Source organism: Zymoseptoria tritici, chromosome 5, assembly GCF_000219625.1.
Source record: "Zymoseptoria tritici IPO323 chromosome 5, whole genome shotgun sequence".
In the NCBI taxonomy this organism is placed as follows: Eukaryota; Fungi; Ascomycota; class Dothideomycetes; order Mycosphaerellales; family Mycosphaerellaceae; genus Zymoseptoria; species Zymoseptoria tritici.
In genome coordinates, this window is record NC_018214.1 from 221,610 (window position 1) to 242,690 (window position 21,081).

Sequence of the window (21,081 nt, forward strand, 5' to 3'; positions counted from 1 at the left end):
GCAAGTCTTGGCTTTTGGCCCCCAAAATCTCAAGTTTCCTCGCGCGACAGCCGCAGCCGTTTTCGTACCCGTCCCGAGCTGCACAGACGCGTGCTTCATCACCTTCGACTTCGACTTTCTTGACAAAAACATCAACTTCACTTTCACTTCTTTCCATTGCGTTTTGTGCCGGAGGAATACTGCGCTTACACAAAAGTCACTCCTTTGCCCAGTCCTCGTCCGGACTTCTCATCAATCTCATCCTCACCACTTACCTTCCCTCCAACAACACCACCTCCAAAAAAAGTCCACAACACCACAACACAAAATGTTTCCACCCCGCCCTCCCCGCGCCGGCGTTCAAATCCACGCCGTCCCCGACTCCGAACGCGCCACCGATCCCTCCGGCCGCAAACTCCCCTGGGGCTACGATTACTCCACCGCTCCACCGCCCACCACCTCCACCACCTCCTCCAAACCGCGGGACCCACCTCTCGAACGCGGCCCTTTCGGTCGATCAATGCGCAGGAGCCGCTCGGGGTTGAGTAGAAGTCGGTCCAAGACGGCGGAACCTAGGAGGGAGGAGGATAGGCAACGAGCGGAGAATTTGGTGTTTGAGGATAATGTTTTTGGGGCGTTGAAGAAAGTTGGAGGAAGTGGGGGGAAAGAGGAGGGCGAGGGAGCGGGAGACGAGGGGGGTGTGAAGAGCGTGGGTGCTGTACAGACGGCGAGCGCGGAAGAGGGTGGTGAGCCGACGGAAGTTTTTCTCTATGGATTCGGAGCGGACACACAATGGGCCGCCATCGACTTTTACGAACGCGTCTCCTCCGGCACGATTCTAGAAGATTATCCGCGTACATCCTCTGGCGCGCCTCACACTGCGAGACGCATCGTGGGAAGTTTAAGCAGAGCGGCCATGCGCAAGAAGAATAAATTCGCGGGCGGAGAACACTGGATCAAAGTCACCTTCTCCTCCCGCGAAGGGGCGGAATTGGCAGTCGCGAGGTCCCCGCATACCATCAAGGGATATCTGGTGTACTGTGAGCCGTGGACGGGACGAGGGCCGCAGCGGGATGAGGCTGTTGTGGCGACGATGGCGGGAGCGCAGATAACGAGTGATGTGTTGCCGGTGAGCTTTTCTACGGAGGATCCTTTTGCTAGGAGGGTGGAAGGGGAGGATGGGAGTCCGCAGAGTTCGAATACGGCGAGTTCGGCTACCGCGAGGATGGAGGGGAGTGAGATGCAGCAGGTTGGTGGGAGTAGGCCGCCTTGGGGTGGGAGCTGGGGCGGGGGGAATGTGGTGAGGAATACACAGGACTCGCCGGCTACGTCTACCACATTGGCACAGTCCTCTTCGACGACGTCCGCTCTAGACCGCCAATCCCGCGCTCCAGTCCAGCGGCTCACTACTGCCGCTCCTTCCTCCTCCACCCTCAACGCACCAACAACTCCCCGCCGCTCCCGCATCGAAGGCGCCACTCGAGCGACCGTGTTGCCAATGGAAATGGCTCTCGCTCCGAAAGCTCCCAAAGCGAGTTGGAGTTCTTGGCTCGGAGCAGGGGAAGTGTTGGGCAGTGTTGTGCCGAGAATGGAGGATGGGGTTACGTTTGATTGGGAAGCGGCGGGGTGGTATTGGAGGGTTGTTTGGCTTTGTGATCGGTGGTTGGGGACGGAGTTTTTGGGTGGTGTCGGGGGGGATTGAGCTGACATGGGGCTTGAAGACGCAGTCTGGGGTGGAAGGAACTCGGACACCATTGATGCCGTCGTGTCAGCGGATGTGAATGTGGAGCGATTCTGGCATGGTGTTGAATCGCGATCACGGCAAGACTTTAGCAGAGCTGCGGATCATGTTTGGATGATGAGTTGACCAAGACTGGCTCGAAGGAGAGCAGGTGCAGGGATCGCAACCTTTGATCAACGGACCACTACTGCACACAATGGGTCGTACGAAAAGATGTGCACAGAGAGCATGCGTTACTGAATGAACAGCTTCTACTACTTGCCCGCTCGGGAAGACATCAAAACTGGGACGTCAAGCAGGAACCATTGACGAAGAAGGGAAGCGAAGATTATCGAACATCCAAATGCAAAAGCCATTAAAAATCCCGATGGTCTGCGGTACACTTCACATCCACCACGATGAAGCTGCGCGACCTGGGACGAGGGTCTGACGAATCGGACCTGCGCGAGACGTGGACTGGAAGGCTGATTTGGCTTAATACGTGGTATTCACAAGCTGCATCTCTATTTTCATCTTGCGTTCTTCCTTTTTATTCATATTCCGGCATGGTATCATCAAAAGCATTGTTTTTGGCGGTCAGCCTGCGCTACACGATGGAGGCGAATCCCTCGCCCCGTCACATTGCTGCGTTGGCATCACAGTCTGTCTGATTTTTGTGCTTGTTTTGCTGGTCTGCTCAAGTGCAGTGCAGCTCGCCGTTGGCGTGGGTGTGGCAGTTCTATTCCAAGGAGATCGGTCAGTGGGACGTTTCAATGAAAGCGTGGAGGAGGTATGAACTAACCTCTCCACCAGCCGCTGGCGCTTCGGATGTTGCTGCGGGTTCCGGAGTTGTTGCGTCAGAGCAATGTATCGAGCCGTCGGAGTGTGTGTGGCAGTCCTGCGAGGGTTGTCAGCACATCTGCATCCCAAGTCGAGAAAGCGGAGATCAACCCACCTGTCCAGCCGGCGCATCCGTCACCGCCGCCGGCGCAGCAGCCATCGACGTCGTCGTCGCCGCCGCAGCCGCTCCATGTCCCCCACTCCCCTCCATCTCCTCCTCCGTAACCGGCGCATTCGAACCCGGACACCCAACCCCCGGATAAATCACATCATAAGCATACGCCTCCAGCGCGAAAAACTGCAGTCCATCCGAGTCGTGGGTCGAATTCGGACTCCCCTCTTTCGCGGCGGTGACGATGCCAGCCCATCCTTCTGCGTAGTGGTCGATGTAGCCGTTGGCGCCGTAGGCCGGCATGTGGTAGAGACGATGGATGAGGTCGGAACCCCAGTAGAGGGTTCGGGAGCCGGTGCGCACGTCGTAGCCTTGGGAACAGATTTGCGAGAGGTGTTGCCGGGAGGTGTAGGAGAGGGGGCAGATTACTGTTTCGTGGGTGCCGTTGGGGCCGCGGTAGTGGCCGGCCCATTCATCTACAGAAGCCCGAGGTGTCAGCGGGCGCAATCCAAGCAAGTCACGTCGGTGAGAAGAGGGGATCACCTACCAGGAAACGCCGCACAATTCCCATCTGGATCATCACATCTAAACAACGCTCCCGCACGATCTCCATTGATGATGATGTCGTATGCGCCCGCGGCTTCAAAGGGAGGGGAGTTCCCGAAGTATTTGCGGTAGACTTCGGACGAGTTGCCCCAGCGGTTGATGTGGGCTTTGGCGTGGGTGGCGAGAGTGACGGCTTCGTCGAGGCCCTGTTGGAGTTGGAGACGTTCGGAGGAGTTGCAGGAGGGGTGGATTTGCCATTCGGTCACGGCGCCGGCGTCCCAGGGGGCGGCTTGGAGGACTTCGAAGGGGGCTTGGCGGGTTTCGAGGGATGGGACGGATGGGAGGGCGGCGGCTGAGGCGCCGATGGCGGTTAGGAGGAGGGAGGTCAGCATTTTGAGTGTGTGAATGGGCTCGAGGAAGAGAGATGTGAGGGGTGTTTGGTGAAGGGGGAATGTCGGAAAAGAGAAGGTGGAGAATGGTTCTTATACCAACGCAGCCTGGGTGTTGTGCTCGGTCTGCTGCTCAACGATCACCATCATGCTGCCCTTCCAAGGTCGCACTGCTCCGTTTCCGAGCATCGATCGTCTTGGCCAAGCTTCGAAGTCATCAAGGTCCCCCACGAAACGAGGACGTTTTACCGGTGCTTTTTCCGGTCGACTTCCTCTTGCGGAAGACAAGTGAGGTCGAAGTTCTCCACTTACGAAGTCCTAGCGTAAGGCTCCTTGCTCGCCAAGGATACCAAGGCGATGGAAAACCTGGTGTCCATCAAGGTGCTCTTCTATACATCTTCGGTCCATGCAGGTTCATGTAAGAGCGGCGGCAGAATATTCTACGGTGGCGGCTGTTGAGGCTGGGCATAGTTCGGAGTTGTCCGATTGTGTGCATCTCCCAGCACCATGTGGGATGTACCTTGCTGGCTGGGCTGAGACCATACCGAGGGACTTGTATATCCTTCGTCATCTCACGTGGGATGAGGCTCGTTCGCATGGCAAGGGGAGACCGGTTCTCGGTCGGATTCCCTCGTGGCAGACCGCTGAGGAGCCATGCCGTCGAGGTCTCGCTTGCTTCTTGCGAATCGGCGGCTCCGAACGATCGGGAACGACTTTTGATCCTTGTTGTTGACCACATTGATGGTCCTATCGTTGATCTCAAGCGGGGCCATCCAAGTTTCGCATCTATGCCGCGTCGATTGTTGACAGTTCGACATTGGCACACGATGAGCTCGCCCGGATTGAACGATCCTTCTCCGACGCTGAACACACATCAGTACGCTCAAGCCCTCCGTTACCGTCAAAAAGCGAGGTTTCAACACTAACAAAGTCGCGGGCAGTGCTACGAAATCCAAGACATGAAGTCCACTTCGCCAAGGAAGTCTTGGACACCTTGATGGAACTTCACGCACCGCTTCGAGACATCACTCCGGCTCACTTAACATTCTAGAAGCCATCTTCCGATGTTCTACCCAATGAGGTCTCGCACTCGGGTCGTCTTACCTTAAGCAAACCCCCACGAACGGGGCCACTATGGAGCCGCATCGGTCCTCCAACGACCGTAGCCAAGAGTTCACCGCGGGACATCAAGGTCTTGCTTGTCCTCTGGGCACATTGATCCTACGGACTGGGCATGGAGAAGCGGCCAAGCTTAGTGGGATGCGGCCAAGTCTGCATGGCGTGGAGACCATGATGAGGGCGGGAATGGTGTAGAGCCGAAAGATGTCCGTTCTTGTGTCGTTGATATAGACTTCTTCTGGAGGACTTCTTCACTGCCCGGACCATCCCTATCACAACGAACAAGATGCTTCGAAATTCACTTACCCTCGTGGCTTTTACCTTGACCGGCGCATGTGCCCAAACGTCTTCATCGGCACGGACAACATACACCGGCTGCAGCACAGAAACGATCGATGGACAAGCCATTTACGGCTGCTTTGGACCAAATGGCTCGAGGACGCCGTTCTCGACGATAGCTGTGTCGACTCCAGCAATAACTGCAGCTTCGGTATCTGCAACTGCGACTGCGACTGGTCAGACGACAGCTGTAACAAGTTGCACGGCTCTGGCGACGGACGATGTGCAGTGCGTGAACGGCGCAGGATCGACCGTTCGGGTCGAGTACACTCCCACAGCAACGGAGGATGTGCCTGCACAATTCACCGGCTGTCATGAACATGATGGTGAAGGCTTGTATGTATCATGCGCGATGCCGTTCTTGTTATTCCGGAACTGACCATTCCCAGATTCTGCTTCTCACCTGAAGGCGAAGACGTCGCTGTGGTGGCTCTCGGTGCAGGACCTTCCTCATCATCATCACCCTCGGGTTCATCGGAGCGATCTTGCCACTTCCACGGTCCCGTCGAGTATGTTCGATCTGTCTTCCGCATTCTGCTTGGCACTTACTGATATCCATCAAGGCACTGCGTCGGCGGCGACGAATCCGAAGCAGAAGAAGTTCGCGATTGCGGTATGTCCGACTACTCCTACAACATCCCTCTACGAGTCGGCATGATCTTCGTCGTCTTGGTCACGAGTGGTATTGGAGTCTACGCTCCCATGATCATTTCGAAACTTCCTCTGGGTGGTAAGACGATCGGCAACGCACTGCAGATGTTGAAGCAGTTCGGGACTGGTATTATCATTAGCACTGCCTTTATTCATGTAAGATGATCCCCGCGCGCCATACATGCGTCCGTCACTGACCATTCTTTCAGCTCTACTCCCACGCCGAGCTCTACCTCTCAAACCAATGCATCCGCTGGCCAGTCTACTACGAAGGAACAACCTCCGCAATCGTCATGGCCGGTCTCTTCATCTCCTTCCTAATCGACTTCCTCGCCCACCGCTACGTCGGATCACGGACCCGCTCTACCTCCACAACAAACCCTGATGGGGCTTCCGCTACCTCTTCCACCGAGTCACCTTCCCACGATGCAAAGGCCGCCGCTCAGCAACCTCCCAACAACAACCCTCTACTCATGTTCGACCACCACAGCCACGGCAACGGCGGCTCCCCCGACAACGACAAACTCTCCGTCACCCTAATGGAAGTGGGTATCGTCTTCCACTCCATCCTCATCGGCCTCACGCTCTCCGTAACCCCCGACCAAGCCTTCCGCACGCTCCTTGTCGTGATCATCTTCCACCAATTCTTCGAAGGTCTCGCCCTCGGCGCGCGAATCTCCCTGCTCCCAAATACCTCCATCTTTCCGAGGAAATTCCTCATGGCCGGGGCGTTCACGCTCATCACGCCGATCGGCATGGCGATTGGGTTGGGCGTGGTGAATTCTTTCAACGGCAATGATCCCAGCACGATGATCTCCTTTGGTACGCTGAATGCGCTGTCGGCGGGTATTCTGATCTGGGTGGGTGTGGTGGACATGTGGGCGAGAGACTGGGTGATTGAGGGAGGAGAGATGTTGAAGACCAGCACGGTGAGGACGGCCGTGGCGATGGTGTTCTTTGTGAGTGGGTTGGTGTTGATGAGTGTCTTGGGGAAGTGGGCGTAGATGGTGAAGATGGAAGAGGTGCCGAGGTAAGTAGGAGGATAGCAGTGATGGATGATTGCAATGACTTTACGAATTGAGTCCATCCCGGCGTGGATTGTGCAGCTCCTTTTCGGGCACAATTTGTGGTATTGCTTGAGTTTGCAAGCGTTCTGATACGACGAAAACTCGTCATACCCTGTGCATATCAAATCGATGCATCGATCAGATCTGGTATCGGTCGATTAGATGTATATCGAGAGTCTTTGATCGTTGCAGGCAAGCCTGAGTTGAATGAAAGAGACATTTTTTAGGTTTGGGGCGCCTCAGGCACAAGATTCTGCTGAGTCAGCCATCGCAAACGAACCTGGAATTGTTGTGGATCATCAGACTGACCATCAGTAAAGTGCACGTGACTAGTGCCAAGGCATTTACATACACAGATAGCTAAAGTAAGAATCTTACACTTAAGATTCTCTCTGCATGACAATATATACCTGCTAATTAGAGGTCTTCTTCTACTTAGCTTAAGCCTAATTACAATAGGTTATAAGCCCGGCGTAACTACTGCATACTTAAGGAAGAATTGTCTGTTCTAAGCGCAGCTACTAAAACCTTATTATACACTATTTAGACAGTTGACTAGCGAGCCGAGAAAGAGCTAGTTACAACAACAGCCGCAATATAGGCTAATAAGTTCAAGACTGCGAAGGAGAATAAAGTCCTAAGAAAGGGAAGCAACTTCTTAGACTAGTTAAGGATGCTTAAAGCAGCCCTTATAGACAAGGAGGTGTTAGGCTATGTCTTTTATAACATTCCCTAGTACCCTGCCTAACTAAAGCTAGGAATTAAAGTTAAATATCCCTCTCTACTAACTAAGGAGAGCACTACTTTATCCTCCTAGGCTCTAACTCCTTCCTAAAAAGAAGGAGGGGACACTCTAGTAATAGAACCTATTCTAACTAGTAGACTAAGACTAACTCCTCTCTAAGTCTGGCATAAGCATAACCTAATTGCATACGGGATTGTTAGCAAAAGGATTAACTAATCTCTAAGGCCTAACTTTAGGGATACAGAGAAGACAGCTAAGGAACTATATAATACTATTGCAGCTACCTATAGGCCTATTATAACTATAAACATTTATAACAGCCTAAGGATTCTTAGAATTAGCAATATTAAGATCTAAGGAACAAACACTTAGAAGTACTATAAGGACTTCTAGAAGTGGCATTATAAGTACATCTCTGCAATAGAATAATACTTTAGGTCTAAGAGCATTCTAGTCTTAAAGCTTACCTTTAGTAATAAGCAGATTAGGCTGTTCTTTATCTAGGGCCTCTACTATCTAGAATACCTAAGAAGCTAGAGACAATCCTATTATATTAAGAATACAACTCTTAAAGAGCTAATTACCTTATTAATTAAGGAACCTCCTCTACAGATATAGAGGACAGCAGGAGGATTTAGGGGTGCTATAGTAGATAATAATTAGTATACTAAGTGTACCTATTATATCTACACAAATGCAGACTGCTTTAAGAAGTACCCTAACAAGGCCCTAAAGTCCTAGGTATATAGAGGAAAAGGAGGATCTAACAAGGACAAGAAGAAGTCCTAAGATAAGAGCAAGAGATATAACAAGAAGGGAGGAAAGGGTGCTGCAGCAATTAAGCCTATCTCCTCTTCTAATGCAGGCTTAGGCTCTAATTTAGACAGCTTATTTGCAGGAGCAGCAATTACTGCCGCTAGAATATAAAGGAGTAACACTATTGTCTAGGATTCTAGTACATTATACTACTTCTTTAACAACAAGTCCTAGTTCTTAGACCTTAAACCCCTAGAAACCCTAATTAGGTTCTCTTAAGCTATTAGACAAAGCACAGTTACATACTTAGGAAGTGTAAGGATTATAATAAAGTACAAGGGGAATAAGTTAAACATTACCTTGCAAGATGTATTATACTCTCCTAACTCTAATTACAACCTTATCTTAGCAGAGACTCTCTAGCTAAAGTGCAAGGTCCACCTGGACAGGCTATCTTTATGTATTCTAAGGAATAACAAGAAGATAGGCAAGGTTTAGTCTACTTATAATGTTCTAATCCTCTAGAATGCAACTGTCTCTCTCCCTAAGGGGAGTACTAAAGTTGCTTCTACAACTAACAGGAACATGTCCTATCTAGCCTTTGCTATGCCTAAGGCTAATATAACAAGATAGCACTAGAGACTAGGCTATATAGGGAACAAGATTCTTAGTGCAACAAAGGCTTAAGTCTAAGGACTTAAGCAGATTAACATATCTACACTTAAGCACTATAAGCTATGCAATCTTGCAAGGTTACAGAGAGTAGTGTTAAGAACTCTAAGACTAACACCTTAATCCTTATTAGATAAGGTCTACATTAACATTATAGGACTAATCTTTCTACTAGACATCTTTAGATACAAGTACATCCTTATAATTACTAATGCAAAGTTAAGAAGGAGATAGGCTATCTTCTGCAAGCTTAAATTACAAGCTGCACAAATTATTAAGAAATAGACTACTAAGACATTTAACTAGTACAAAAAGATAGTTAAGATCTAGTTCTTAGATAGAGGAGGAGAGTTTAACAACAATAATCTAATTACATTTGTAGAGAATAAGGGACTAAGATAGGATTTCTTAGCTCCCTATACTCCTAAGCAGAATAGAATTGCAGAATTATCTAACAAGGTTATCCTTAATAAGGCAAGAGCAATAATAATTAACTCTAGCCTACCTCTCCCTCTCTAGAGTTTTGCAGTTGCATATGCAATCTTCCTTACTAACAGGCTAGTATGCCTGTTAACTAACAAGATTCCTCTTTAGGAATTTAATTAAGATCTTAATGCTAGAACTCTATATATTAATCTAACAAAGGTTAGGAGATTTAGATGCAGAGCATATCTGCATAATTAGGGGAGACCTAATTTATAGAAGTTCTATCCTAGAGTAGAGAAATACTAGAATCTAGGATTCTAGGAGAACACTTTAACTAACTATATAGTTTGGAAGTTTGAACTATCTACCCTTGCTAGGTTTTAGCACAAGATTATAACCTCTCCTTATGTAACATATAATAAGGATAAGGTATACAGTATAATACCTGCTGCCCTAGACTTCTAGGGGGAGAGTTTCCTATAACTAATGCAACCTATTGCTATAGAACAGGAAGTCTATACTATCTATACTAAGGATTAAGATTAGGGCTAGGATGCCTAAGGGCAAGATGCCTAACCTCTTACTACTTCTTATTTTTAAGAAGTAGAGAATATATTTAATACTATATAGAGAGAGAGAAACCAAGCCTCCCTTTTAACATCTTAGGGGGAGCAAATATTAGGTTAGGACATACAGTCCTAGGATAACTAACACAAGCAGTCTAAGCCTAATCAGCTAGAGGCTACTAAGTATAAAGAAGCCTCCTAGCTAGCTTAGGGGGAGCATATTTCTAAGGAAACAGGAAGTCCTAAGGGATTCCAAGGAAGTCCTAAGGGATTCTAGGAGCAGGCTAATGCCTTATTAACACAGCTATAACATTAAGCATTAGCAGAGGATTGCCCTAAAAGGGAAGACCTCTAAGATTATGCTATAACTCCCTTCCTAGACATTTATATTATAGGAAAGAGGAAAGCAGGGAGAAGCCCTAAGAGACCTAAGAAATTAGGCAATAAAGCAAGTCCTAAAAGCTTAGGCACATTTAGACTCTTAAGAAGTAGAAGATTAGTTATAAGAAAAGACTACAGCAAGATCTAGAAGATAGGACTTAAAGCAACAAATCCTAATCTGTCTAATCCTAAGACAGTTAAGAAAGCTCTCTCTAGATCTAACTACAAGGAATAGGAGAAAGCTATTATTAAGGAAGCTAAGTTACTTAAGTCTACAGGATACCTTAAATAGAAACTTATTAGCACCCTCCCTAAGGGGAGAGTCCCTCTTACAGGGAAATAGGTCTTTAAGATTAAGGTGCTCCTAGATAGAACTGTAGAGAAGTACAAGGCTAGATAGACAGCTAGGGGATTTATACAAAGAAAGGGACTTAACTATATTAATACCTTCGCTCCTACCCTAAGAGCTGCAACAGGGAGAATACTTCTGTCCCTCTTAGTTAACTTTAGCTAGAAGAGGAGACAAGTTAATATTAAGACTGCATTCCTAAATCCAAACCTGGATAAGCAGATCTTTATTAAGCTACTAGAGGGAGCTTATCTCTTTAAGAAAGATGCCTACAAGTATATTATACATGTTAAGAAAGGACTGTATAGGCTTAAGTAGGCAGCTGCTCTCTAGCACTACGATACTATAGACACTCTCTAAAAGCTTAGTCTGTTAAGAACTGTTAGTAATACTTGCCTCTTTTAAGGGAAAGGCATCCTTGTTCTCCTTTATATAGATAACTTCTAGATCTTTAGACAGTTAGACTATAAGATTAACAAGCTAATTAAGGGATTAGAGCAGAAGTATACAATTAAGGTTGTTAATACTAATATCTTTCTTAGACTTTACCTAAAGGAAGGGAAAGATAGCTCTATGTCTGTCTCTTAGGAATACTATTCTAGAGACAAACTTTAAGGACATAGTCTTAGCAATACAAAGAGTGTTAAGTACCCCCTTAATACCCTCCTTAAACCCCTCTAAGATAAGGGAACAAAGGAGGACTATAATCTCTTTAACAAGATTATTAGGGAACTGCAACATCTGTTAAACTATACTAGACCAGATATTAGTTTTGCTGTTAACTACTATGCAAGGTTCCTTTAGAACTTAGGACCTTTGCATGTTTAGGCAGCTAAACACATCTAGAGATATATTGCAGGCACAATTAACAAGTGCCTTGTGTATAGGAAAACTAAGGAGCAAATTTAGATTAAAGCATTCTTAGACTCTAACTTTGCTAGTAATCCTAGTATATCTAGGTCTACCTTAGGAATGCTCTTTAAAATTGCAGGAGGCCTAGTTGTCTAGAGATCTTAACTACAGAAAGAAGTAGTGCTGTCTAGCACTAAGGCAGAGTACCTCTCTCTTACTAAGGCAACAAGAGAAGTAAATTAGGTAAGGAATCTTATTAATAAGCTCTAGCCCTTTACCTAGGCTAAAAGCATTTCTACTATCCTTATTAAAGTGGACAATTAATCAGCTATTAGCCTTATAGAAAACTATGCTAACTCTAAAAGATTAAGACATGTCTCTCTTAGGAACTATTACTGCAGAGAGCAATATAACAAGGGGAGTATTAAGGTAGAGTTTGTAAGGATAGACATGCAGCTTGCAAACTGTCTAACAAAACCAAAATCCCTAAACACTATCCTCTAATGTAGGCGTCTACTAAAAAGAGCATCTCGTGCGAGCATAAGAGGAACACATCCTAACATAGTCGCACGAAATAAGAGGCTGATACAGGAATTAAACCTGTAACCTTCTAATTTGTAGTCAGAAATTATACTACTAGACTAACTAGCCCTTAATAAGAAGAGGGAAATTGCTCTTAAATTTATGCCTTAGTACCTATATTCCTACCTAAGAAGGATTCCCTCCCTAGAATTACACTATTTTATTTGTTATAAAACTAAGAAGTACAACACTTAGAACACTTATTTTATTCTTATCTGTACAAAGGAAAGGAGGCAACTACACACCTCTACAAAAGCATCTAAGAAACTATAAGAAAAACACCTAGCTAAAGGAAAACTTTTCTATAAAAACCCAAAAGTATTAGAGTATGTCCTAGAACCTACAGCCTGCCCCCCTAGAACTACTACTAAAAGACTAAGCTAATTCCCCTAGAATCTTAACTTAAAGCCTAGGAGAATGTTAGTTTCTATTAGGGAAGAAGGGATTTTAAGGAGAACATACACAGGATGCTGTGCTACTAACTACTGCTTTATCTCTGCCTTGTTAGAGCTTAACATTTAGCTAAGAGGAGTCTAGTTATAGCACAACACAAATCCCTAAGGATTAGGAGTTATTAGACTAGGGTAGTTTTCTACTAGGAAGGCCTACTCCCTTAGGTTGTACAGCTCCTCTATTACTATGTTAATAAGGTCTGTAGTAAGGAGATCCTTATTAAGCTTAGCTATAAACCTATTAAAGCAAGCTACAAAAGAGAAGGGACCCTAAGCCTTAACATTTACTCTATTATAGTGTCTGTTTATCTCTCCTCTAATAAGTTAATGTATAGTCTAATATACTACAGAACTATCTTTGTAGATCTATAGGAGATCTCTACTACTAACAGCTCTTACTTTATCGATAACTTGCTAGAAGGTTTTCCTAGGGACAGAGAAAGCTACTCTTCTTCTAGAAGCTATAGCTAGTAATGTGGATTGTGTTATTAATAGCTATAAGGGATAGATAATAGATTAGCTAATAAATTAGCTAAATAGATAAGAGGTGTGGATTGTAAAGTAGAGGAATAAAAAAGCTAGAAGAAGATGCTTTTTAACAAGCTAAAGCCGAGCATTAGCTACGTAGTAGGTAAATACCTGCTATATTTAGGTAACAGACAGCTCGTGATAATGCAGCTGCTAATAGGGAAGTGTTGTAGATCATTAGACTAACTATTAGTAAAGTGCACGTAACTAGTGCCAAGGCATTCACACACACAGATAGCTAAAGTGAGAATCTTACACTTAAGATTCTCTCTGCATAACAATATATACCTGCTAATTAGAGGTCTTCTTCCACTCAGCTTGAGCCTAATCACAACAGGAATGGGATCCCGTCTTCTACCTTCATAGGGCGGCAGACATTCATCGTACACCTACTCGCCCACTTTCACATGAACAATGTGTAAACAACTTCCGACTCGGACGAGGACAGACTCCGAGAAGCGCCAATCGGAGCCAACGGAGTGCACTTCGCAGGGGCATACTTATCTCGGGACAGGACAGCATGCTCGTCTCGACAACCGCCTGCTATACTCGCTGGGGGTTACCATCCGATGCAAGCTGCAACGAGACGTACTAGAGACTCCTAATACTACGCCATGACGATGGCAGGCAGAACGATTGATCCTAATGGCAAGAACGATCGGCAATAAAAATCCCGCATGCACGATGATCATTCTGTGTTTGCCGTTCTAGGTAACGATCGATATCACTGGCCTTTGAGGGCGTCGATCGGCAGTGCTAATTGATCCTGCGTCATGGTGGGGGATGTATTCGTGGTGCAAGCTCATGAACAGCAAGGAGCTCATATATGTACCTATCTTCTTCTGCCCTGCTTGTGAAGCCAACGGACAGGCAGATAGGCATCACAGGGTTACACGACTGCATCTTCTGAAGATAACGCCTCGCTACTCCGGACCGTTTTGGAGAACCGCTCGTTGCAGAGCTCTGGACGGAGAACCAGCGATATCCGTGGCCACAAGCCCCTGCCTGTAGCCATGTCGCAGACGAACGAGAAGACCAGGCAATCGCCTTCTCCCTCATGCTTCAGTCCTGATCCTGAGCATCTCATCGACCGCCATTTCGAGAAGCGAGTCCTCCGTAAGATTGACTGGCGCCTGCTGCCCATTCTTGGAGCCCTGTGAGTACTGGGAAATGTGGAAGACTGCAACACATCCAAGAATGGCCTTTCAGGCTCTGCCCAGGCCCAGTCTGCATACTCTCCCTTGAAGACTGTTCGAGCCATAGCTGACTTAGCTGCCTCATACAGATATACTATTTCTCTTGTCGACCGCAACAACATCTCCGTGGCGAGGATTTCAGGACTCGACGAAGATCTGGGACTGGATGTTGGAAGCAGGGCGAGCTTGGCATTGCTGGTAACTTTCTCCGCTTTCGACCGGCAATCTCCCCCCAGATGTGAAGTCGGTGCTGACACTGACAGATCTTCTTCGTTGGCTACATCTTACTCGAAATCCCTTCCAACGCTCTCATCCGCAAAGTAGGGCCGGCGAAATTGCTGTCGGGTATCGTAGTAGCATGGGGACTAATCAGCCTCGGGGTTGGCTTCGCTCAAACATGGCAGACATTGGTGGCGTTACGAGTGATGCTGGGACTCCTTGAAGCGGTCAGACGGCCTTTCTCCTACAATACAAGGTCGGCCGGCTGACATATCTTCAGGGCTTCTACCCAGGCTGCATCTACCTCATTTCCTCCTGGTACAAACGCTTCGAACTCCAAAAGCGTCTCTCGGCCTTTTTCATGACGGCCACGGCGCTTTCTGGATTCGCCAATATCCTAGCCTACGGTCTCACCCAACTGGAGCGAGTATCGTCCTACTCTGGCTGGAGATGGATCTACATCATCGAGGGCTCCATCACCGTCCTATTTGGCGTACTAGCGTATTTCATCATCGTCGACTTTCCCAATTCGCCACGGAATAAATTCCTCTCCGAGGATGAGAAGAAGTTCGTCGAAGCAAGGTTGGAACACGATCGAGGTGCGGACGATGCGCAAGCGAAAATGACATTGCAAGTCGTGCTGAGCACGTGTTGCGACTGGAAATCCTACTCCTTCAGCATGATGTACTTCGCCGGTGCCGCGTAAGCCGCTTCCACCTCCAACAACCACAATCCTTCGCATACCATACTAACCCCCCCATCCCAGCGCAACTTACGCCTTCTCCCTCTTCCTCCCCATAATCCTCCGCAACAGCCTCGGCTTCTCCCAGTCCCTCTCCTTCGTCCTCACAGCTTTCCCACCCGTTTTCTCCATCCTAACCGTAATCCCAATCTCCATCCTCGCCGACCGGCTCCACACGCGCGGCATCCCGAACATCCTGCAAGCCCTACTCGGCATCCTCGGTCTTTGCATGACGGGTTTCCTTAGCAATCCCTGGGCTCGATACGCGGGGACTTTTCTCGGGTACGCGGGCGGAACAGGATTGGTGGTCACGAGCATGGCGTGGATGACGAATAATCTGCGGGGCGATGGGAAGAGAGCTGTGGCGACGGCGGTGATGATCATGCTCAGCGCTGTTGCGGGGATCTATTCGAGTTTGGTGTTTCGACAGCAGGTGAGTCCTCCCCTTCAGTGAGCGGAGCATCGGTGCAGTTGCTGATGTATGTTTTAGGATGCTCCGGCGTATGTTCCTGGCCTGGTCGCTTGTATGGCGGCGAATGGACTCGCGGTCGGCCTGGCTGCTATGACGACGGTGGTGTTAAGATGGCAGAATCGCCGTGCTGATAGGGGTGAGGTTATACTGGCTGGTCTGGAGGGGTTCAGATATACCCCATGAATTGGGTCGACCGACGATGAGAATTAACGACTGAAGACGCAAAGTGAAGCGTGTACTGATACCAAGCTTTCTAGCAAAGAGACTACCAAATAAACGAGAACTCATCCCAGCAGCATCAATGGCCATTCATGTACATCGTTCTGTCCTCACAACCTCCAGGACATCCTCAACGTTTCCGCCAGGGGCGGTGATGGCGCACGAGGAAGGAGCAGCGGATGTCGTAGAAACCGTGGAAGTAGAGGAGGTCGCAGAGTTGGTGGTTTGGGTAGCGGATCCTGTCGTTGTGGTGGAGGAGAGAGGCGGGAGCAAGACTCCTGCGTCAGGAGGATTGCTGTTGCCTGGGTTGCTGGTACCTGGAACGACAATGACTGAACCCTGGTACAGAGTACACACGCCGGATTCAGAGTCGAAAGTGAAAGCCGCACAGCCCGATGTTGCAGCACAAAGATCAGAACAATCCTGGTAGGAAGGCTCATTCTCTGGCTCGCCCATAGGCTCGCCGTCAATGCTGGAGTCGCATTGCGCTTGGAACTGCTTGCTATCGCTGCCAAACTGACCACCGTTTGCAGCAAGCTCGTCACAGGAAGCAGCAGTCGGTGCAGGGGTTGTGCTCGATTGAGTTGCGGATGATGTAGTCGAAGTTGAGCTGCCGTCAGTGGTAGTAGCGCTTCCTGATATAGACGAGACGTCGGATGATGTGCTGCTTGCTGTCGACTGAGCATCCGTCGAGGCAGACGATCTAGTCGAAGCCGAACTTGCATCACTCTGAGTAGTTCTCGAAGCAGACGAGACATCGGACGATGTGCTGCTTGCTGTGGTATTCACAGAGCCGGCGTCGGTTGCCGTTGAAGTAGAAGATGAAGCCGAAGCCGAGCTTGCATCACTCTGGGTGGTTCCGGAAGCAGACGAGACGTTGGACGACGTGCTGATTGCCCCAGAGCCGGTAGAGCCGCTCTCCGTTGCTGTCGAGGCAGGAGAACTGGATGAGCCTTCGCTTGTCGATGAAACAGTCGAAGAAAGCGACACGGTGGCGCTCGCGGTGATCAAAGTAGAGCTGCTAGCGGAGTTTTCTGACGATGTAGCGCTTACGGTGGATAGACTTGAGCTAGAGTCGACAGAAGTAGAGGTAACAAGCGCGGATATCGAAGTGGACGAGGACTCGGAGGGCAACAGAGTAGCAGAATCGCTGCTGCCATCGAGAGACGGCACGCCAGTCTCCGACTTGAGGATACATTGACCATCAGTGAACGTGATGGCAACACACTTGTTCGGGCCGGTGTATGTTGCGCAAGCCTCCACACATTCCTGGAAAGAAGTTGTGGTCCTAGGAACATCGTCCACGGGAGAGCCATCGAGAGATGTGTCGCACTCATTGTCGAAAGTGTCGCCATTGCTAGCAACATATTGCCCACTGCTGTCTGTGAGAAGATCGCACGATACAGCGCTGGGTCCAGCGGGTGCGGATGACGTGGCCGAAGCAGAGCTGATCGAGGCCGAGTTTCCTGATGAAGCCGTGCTTTCAGTGACAGTCGTGCTCAAGACGTTCGATCCGGTACTGCTCGAAGAGATGATTAGGGAGAAGCTAGATTGAACTGCGGAAGAGGTGCTTTCGGAAGCCGATGAGGAGGTCGAAATGCCACTATTTGCAATAGACGTCGAGCTTGCATCGCTGCTCGCTAAGGATGAGAAGCTTGAGCTATCACCGTTTGCCGCGGATGTTGAGCTGCTATCACTCCCGGACGAAGTCGAAGCCTCGCCGTCTGTGGCGGAGCTTGAGCCTCCTGCGCTGGTCAAAGAAGAGCTAGAGGTCGAGCCAGCAACGTCGGAAGTGCTCTCCGATGCGGAGGACGAGGTTGTGATAGAGCTTGATCCGGCGGTAGCGGAGGCGTTGCTGTCGGGTGCTGTGGAAGAGGTCGAGCTCTGGCCATTTGCTGCGGATGTCGAACCGCTGCCGCTCGCAGAAGAGGTCGAGATCTCGCTGCTTGCGGCGGAGGTTGAGCTTACAGCGTCGTTTGAAGAAGAGCTCGAAGTCGGGCCAGCCACGTCGGAAGTGCTATCGGATGTCGAGGAAGAAGGTGTGGGGCCTTGAGAAGTGGAGGCCGAAGAAGCCGAAATTCCAGCATCGGTCGGAGAGGCGGAGCTCGATCCGGCTGCAGAGGAGGCGCTGCTCTCAGAAGCTGAAGAAGATGTCGAAATGTCGCTGCTTGCCAGAGATGTTGTCGTTTGACCATTCCCAGCGGAGGTAGCGTCGACGGATAAAGCAGATGACGATTGAGTCGCAGCAGAGGTAATGCTCTGGGAAGCCGCAGAGGAGGTAGAGATTTCGCTCCTTGCCCGGGATGTCGTCGTTTGATCATTGCCAGCGGAGGTGACATCGGTCGACGAAGTAGATGTCGATCGAGCTGCTGCGGAGGTGCTGTCTGATGCCGAGGCGGAGGTCGAGATGCCGCCGTTCGCGATAGTTGTCGAACTTTGGGCTGCACCGGAAGTAGAGGACGTCTGGCTGCCGGCGCTCAAAGATGAGGTGCTATCGCCATTACTGGCCGCACTTGTCGAAACCGCTATCCGCGAAGCCGAGGAAGATCCATTCGAAGGAATAACAACCGTAGCCGAATCTCCATCATTCGTGGTCATTGGGCCCTGAGTAGCAGACCGAAGAATACACTCTCCCGTGGTTGGGATCCATGTGATAGCAGAGCAGACATTCATGCCTTGATAGCTCGCACATTGCGTCAGACAATCACCGAAAGAATCCGTATCTCTTGGCTCATCGTCGACGGGCTGTCCGTTCTCGAAGGTAGTGTCGCAGTCAAGGTCGAAGATTGTCATGTCGACGATCATCTGGCCGTTGTTCGAACTGCTGAGATCGTTGCATGAGTCCGCGGTGACACCAGGAGCGGCAGCAGAGGTTGTGCTTGAAGATGTGGGCGAAGAGGAACCAGAGGAAGAGGACCCGTAGGAAGAGGACCTAGATGAAGAGGTGCCGGGGGCAGTGCCTGATACTGTCGTCGAGGTGCTGCGAGACACAGATGAAGAGGTGCCGGGAACAGTGCCTGAAGCAGTAGTCGAGGTATTGCGAGACACAGTTCCGGATGCAGTCCGGGAAGGGCTGCTTGTGCCTGCGCGAGACGAGGTTGACGAAGAGGCTCCAGCGCGAGACGAAGTTGACGAAGACGTTCCAGCACGAGATGCAGTCGAAGAAGAAGCTCCAACGCGAGATGAAGCCAACGACGAACCGCTTGATCCAGCACGAGAAGCGGTAGTAGAAGAACTTCCAAAGCGCGAAGTCGAAGAAGCGCGAACAGAAGTCGACGTCGACAGCGAGTTGGACAATGGGTCACCCCTCACAGAAGTGGATGTAGCTGCTCGCCGAGATGTCGTGGTCGATGCACGCTTGGTCGTGATAGACGTCCTGCGAACAGACGTCGTAGTAGCCTTGCGAGCGGAAGTCGTAGTCGCCTTGCGAGTAGTAGTAGTCGTCTTCTTGGTCGAGGTCTTGGCCGGCTGAGGCAATGCGCAAGCCTTGTCGTAGAAAGCATACGGAGACTTCTTGTTCGGCTTGATGAAGCTGGCACAGCCGTTGGAGTACTGACGGCAACGACCATTGCCGTAGCTGTAGGCCTGGCATTTCTTGGACTTCCTGCACTCGATAGCACAATTGGCACGGGTGCAGCGGGTCTGCTGAATCACATAGCGGTTGCTATCGTCGCCGTGGAGGCCGCAAGTGAGAGCGGAGCGTTTGTCGACGGGCGTGGCTTCGACTGCGATGCTGCCGATGGACAGCACGATGGCCAACAGGTTAGTGAACCTCATGGTGGCGGAGGGATTGGGAAGCGAATGAATGGACCAGACTCAGGTCATGCAGAGACTCCCTCGAGGGCCCTTGAGGGTGGGAGGACACCTCATACCTCTTATAAATACCTATTATAGAACCGTAGACGACACATGCGAAATCCATGCCTGCCAAATCTAGACGTCCGTTGTGCCAGTGACTCCCAACGTCGTAGCCAAATACGCGTACCTTCTGAGACAAGATCTATCCTTCCAGAAGTCCGCTTACCGTTGCAAGACCCAACGGCATCGAGCGCAGCGCATGCCATCGAAGCCGACAAGACCATTCTCCGAGGCACGCCACGCCCATCCATGGACTCTGCAAAACAAGCGGAGTGTTTTCCAATAACGCTGTCTTCGATGAACCGGTATCTGTATGGAGGCTCTGTCCGGCTGCCATCTAGCTCTGGAGTCTACAAAGGTTGGACTCCAACCAGATCGTCAGGCACGAAGCCAGAATGCGAGCATGTCGTGCTGCAGCCCTTCTAGGGCGGCACTAAGCATAAAAGTTAGCAACTGTATGCTAGCGTGGCGGCATCTTGTCTGGGCGGTTTGAAACCGTTTGACGGCATTTCTCTCCTCGCGCGGCAAGAGGCGCCGCCATGTGCCTCATCACGGCGTCGTCCCTCTCTCCTTCCAGACGGGTGGAAGTCGCTCTTGTTCTTGTTTGAATGCATGAGGTGATGGGGTACTCAAGCGCTACCCGCCGACAGAAGACTCAAGTCAGCCCTGATGTAAATGGGGAAGGCAGGAACGAGGCAGAGAAGAAGCAAGGCAGGCCGAATTTCCAACGTTCCGTCGTAGTGAATTCTCAATGTGGAGCGTCTGAGCAAAGAGGAAGCCTCGTCCTCCCTCCCGATTGGAAATCTCTACCACCTCACCGGCGCCCACCGGTACTTCGTCCGAACGCCTCTTACCACACGGCGTCGCGATTCCGACGCGGCTCATTTGGGAAAGCGGTAGCTAGAGCCGGCGTCTTCCAGAGAAAGGTTTCATCACGGGAGAAACCCAGCGACCCGGGACGCATCGATCGCAGATGGTGTGTCGATGCACATGACGGCGCCAAAATGAATACAGAGGTACCTCCTCGATCGCAGTGCCGTGGTGTCGGTGCTTGTGAAGAACACGTGGGCACCGCCAAGAAATCCTTTCAAGACACGGCACCGCGTGGAACTGCCGAGACGTGACGAGCTTATTTGCACAACAGCAGGGAGCTTTTCCTGACGAGATATCTCATCATCGGCACCATCACGAGGGACTGTTGATGAAAGGAAGCCGGTCCAAGGATGAAGATTGTGAGTCCGTCCGACAGACTACTTGAAAGGGTGCAATTATGATTGTTTGTTCTTATGAGTGCAAGTTGTTAG

At 49.7% G+C, this 21,081-nt stretch overlaps 5 protein-coding genes across 5 annotated transcripts; 3 read left to right on the forward strand and 2 right to left on the reverse strand.

The window, feature by feature from the left end:
- Positions 1-173: 173 nt before the first annotated feature.
- MYCGRDRAFT_109336 (uncharacterized protein) lies at positions 174-1,681 on the forward strand (the record flags this gene model as incomplete). The annotated part of the gene is made up of 1 exon (XM_003851987.1): positions 174-1,681. The coding sequence occupies one exon, from the start codon at positions 308-310 to the stop codon at positions 1,679-1,681; it is 1,374 nt and encodes a 457-aa protein (XP_003852035.1).
- A 715-nt stretch (positions 1,682-2,396) lies between these two features.
- Positions 2,397-3,589, reverse strand: MYCGRDRAFT_42164 (uncharacterized protein; the record flags this gene model as incomplete). The annotated part of the gene is made up of 3 exons (XM_003852727.1): positions 2,397-2,438; positions 2,655-3,127; positions 3,199-3,589. The coding sequence occupies 3 exons, from the start codon at positions 3,587-3,589 to the stop codon at positions 2,397-2,399; spliced, it is 906 nt and encodes a 301-aa protein (XP_003852775.1).
- Positions 3,590-5,534: 1,945 nt separating this feature from the next.
- MYCGRDRAFT_100094 (uncharacterized protein) lies at positions 5,535-6,699 on the forward strand (the record flags this gene model as incomplete). Its single annotated transcript, XM_003851988.1, has 4 exons — positions 5,535-5,553; positions 5,608-5,851; positions 5,905-6,107; positions 6,186-6,699. The coding sequence occupies 3 exons, from the start codon at positions 5,660-5,662 to the stop codon at positions 6,697-6,699; spliced, it is 909 nt and encodes a 302-aa protein (XP_003852036.1).
- Positions 6,700-14,084: 7,385 nt separating this feature from the next.
- Positions 14,085-15,883, forward strand: MYCGRDRAFT_41625 (uncharacterized protein; the record flags this gene model as incomplete). The annotated part of the gene is made up of 6 exons (XM_003851989.1): positions 14,085-14,227; positions 14,357-14,465; positions 14,531-14,713; positions 14,767-15,188; positions 15,253-15,661; positions 15,719-15,883. The coding sequence occupies 6 exons, from the start codon at positions 14,085-14,087 to the stop codon at positions 15,881-15,883; spliced, it is 1,431 nt and encodes a 476-aa protein (XP_003852037.1).
- Positions 15,884-16,009: 126 nt separating this feature from the next.
- Positions 16,010-19,696, reverse strand: MYCGRDRAFT_92962 (uncharacterized protein; the record flags this gene model as incomplete). The annotated part of the gene is made up of 3 exons (XM_003852726.1): positions 16,010-18,386; positions 18,537-18,936; positions 19,120-19,696. 3 exons carry the CDS (start codon positions 19,694-19,696, stop codon positions 16,010-16,012), a joined length of 3,354 nt encoding a protein of 1,117 aa, XP_003852774.1.
- Between the last annotated feature and the right edge of the window lie 1,385 nt (positions 19,697-21,081).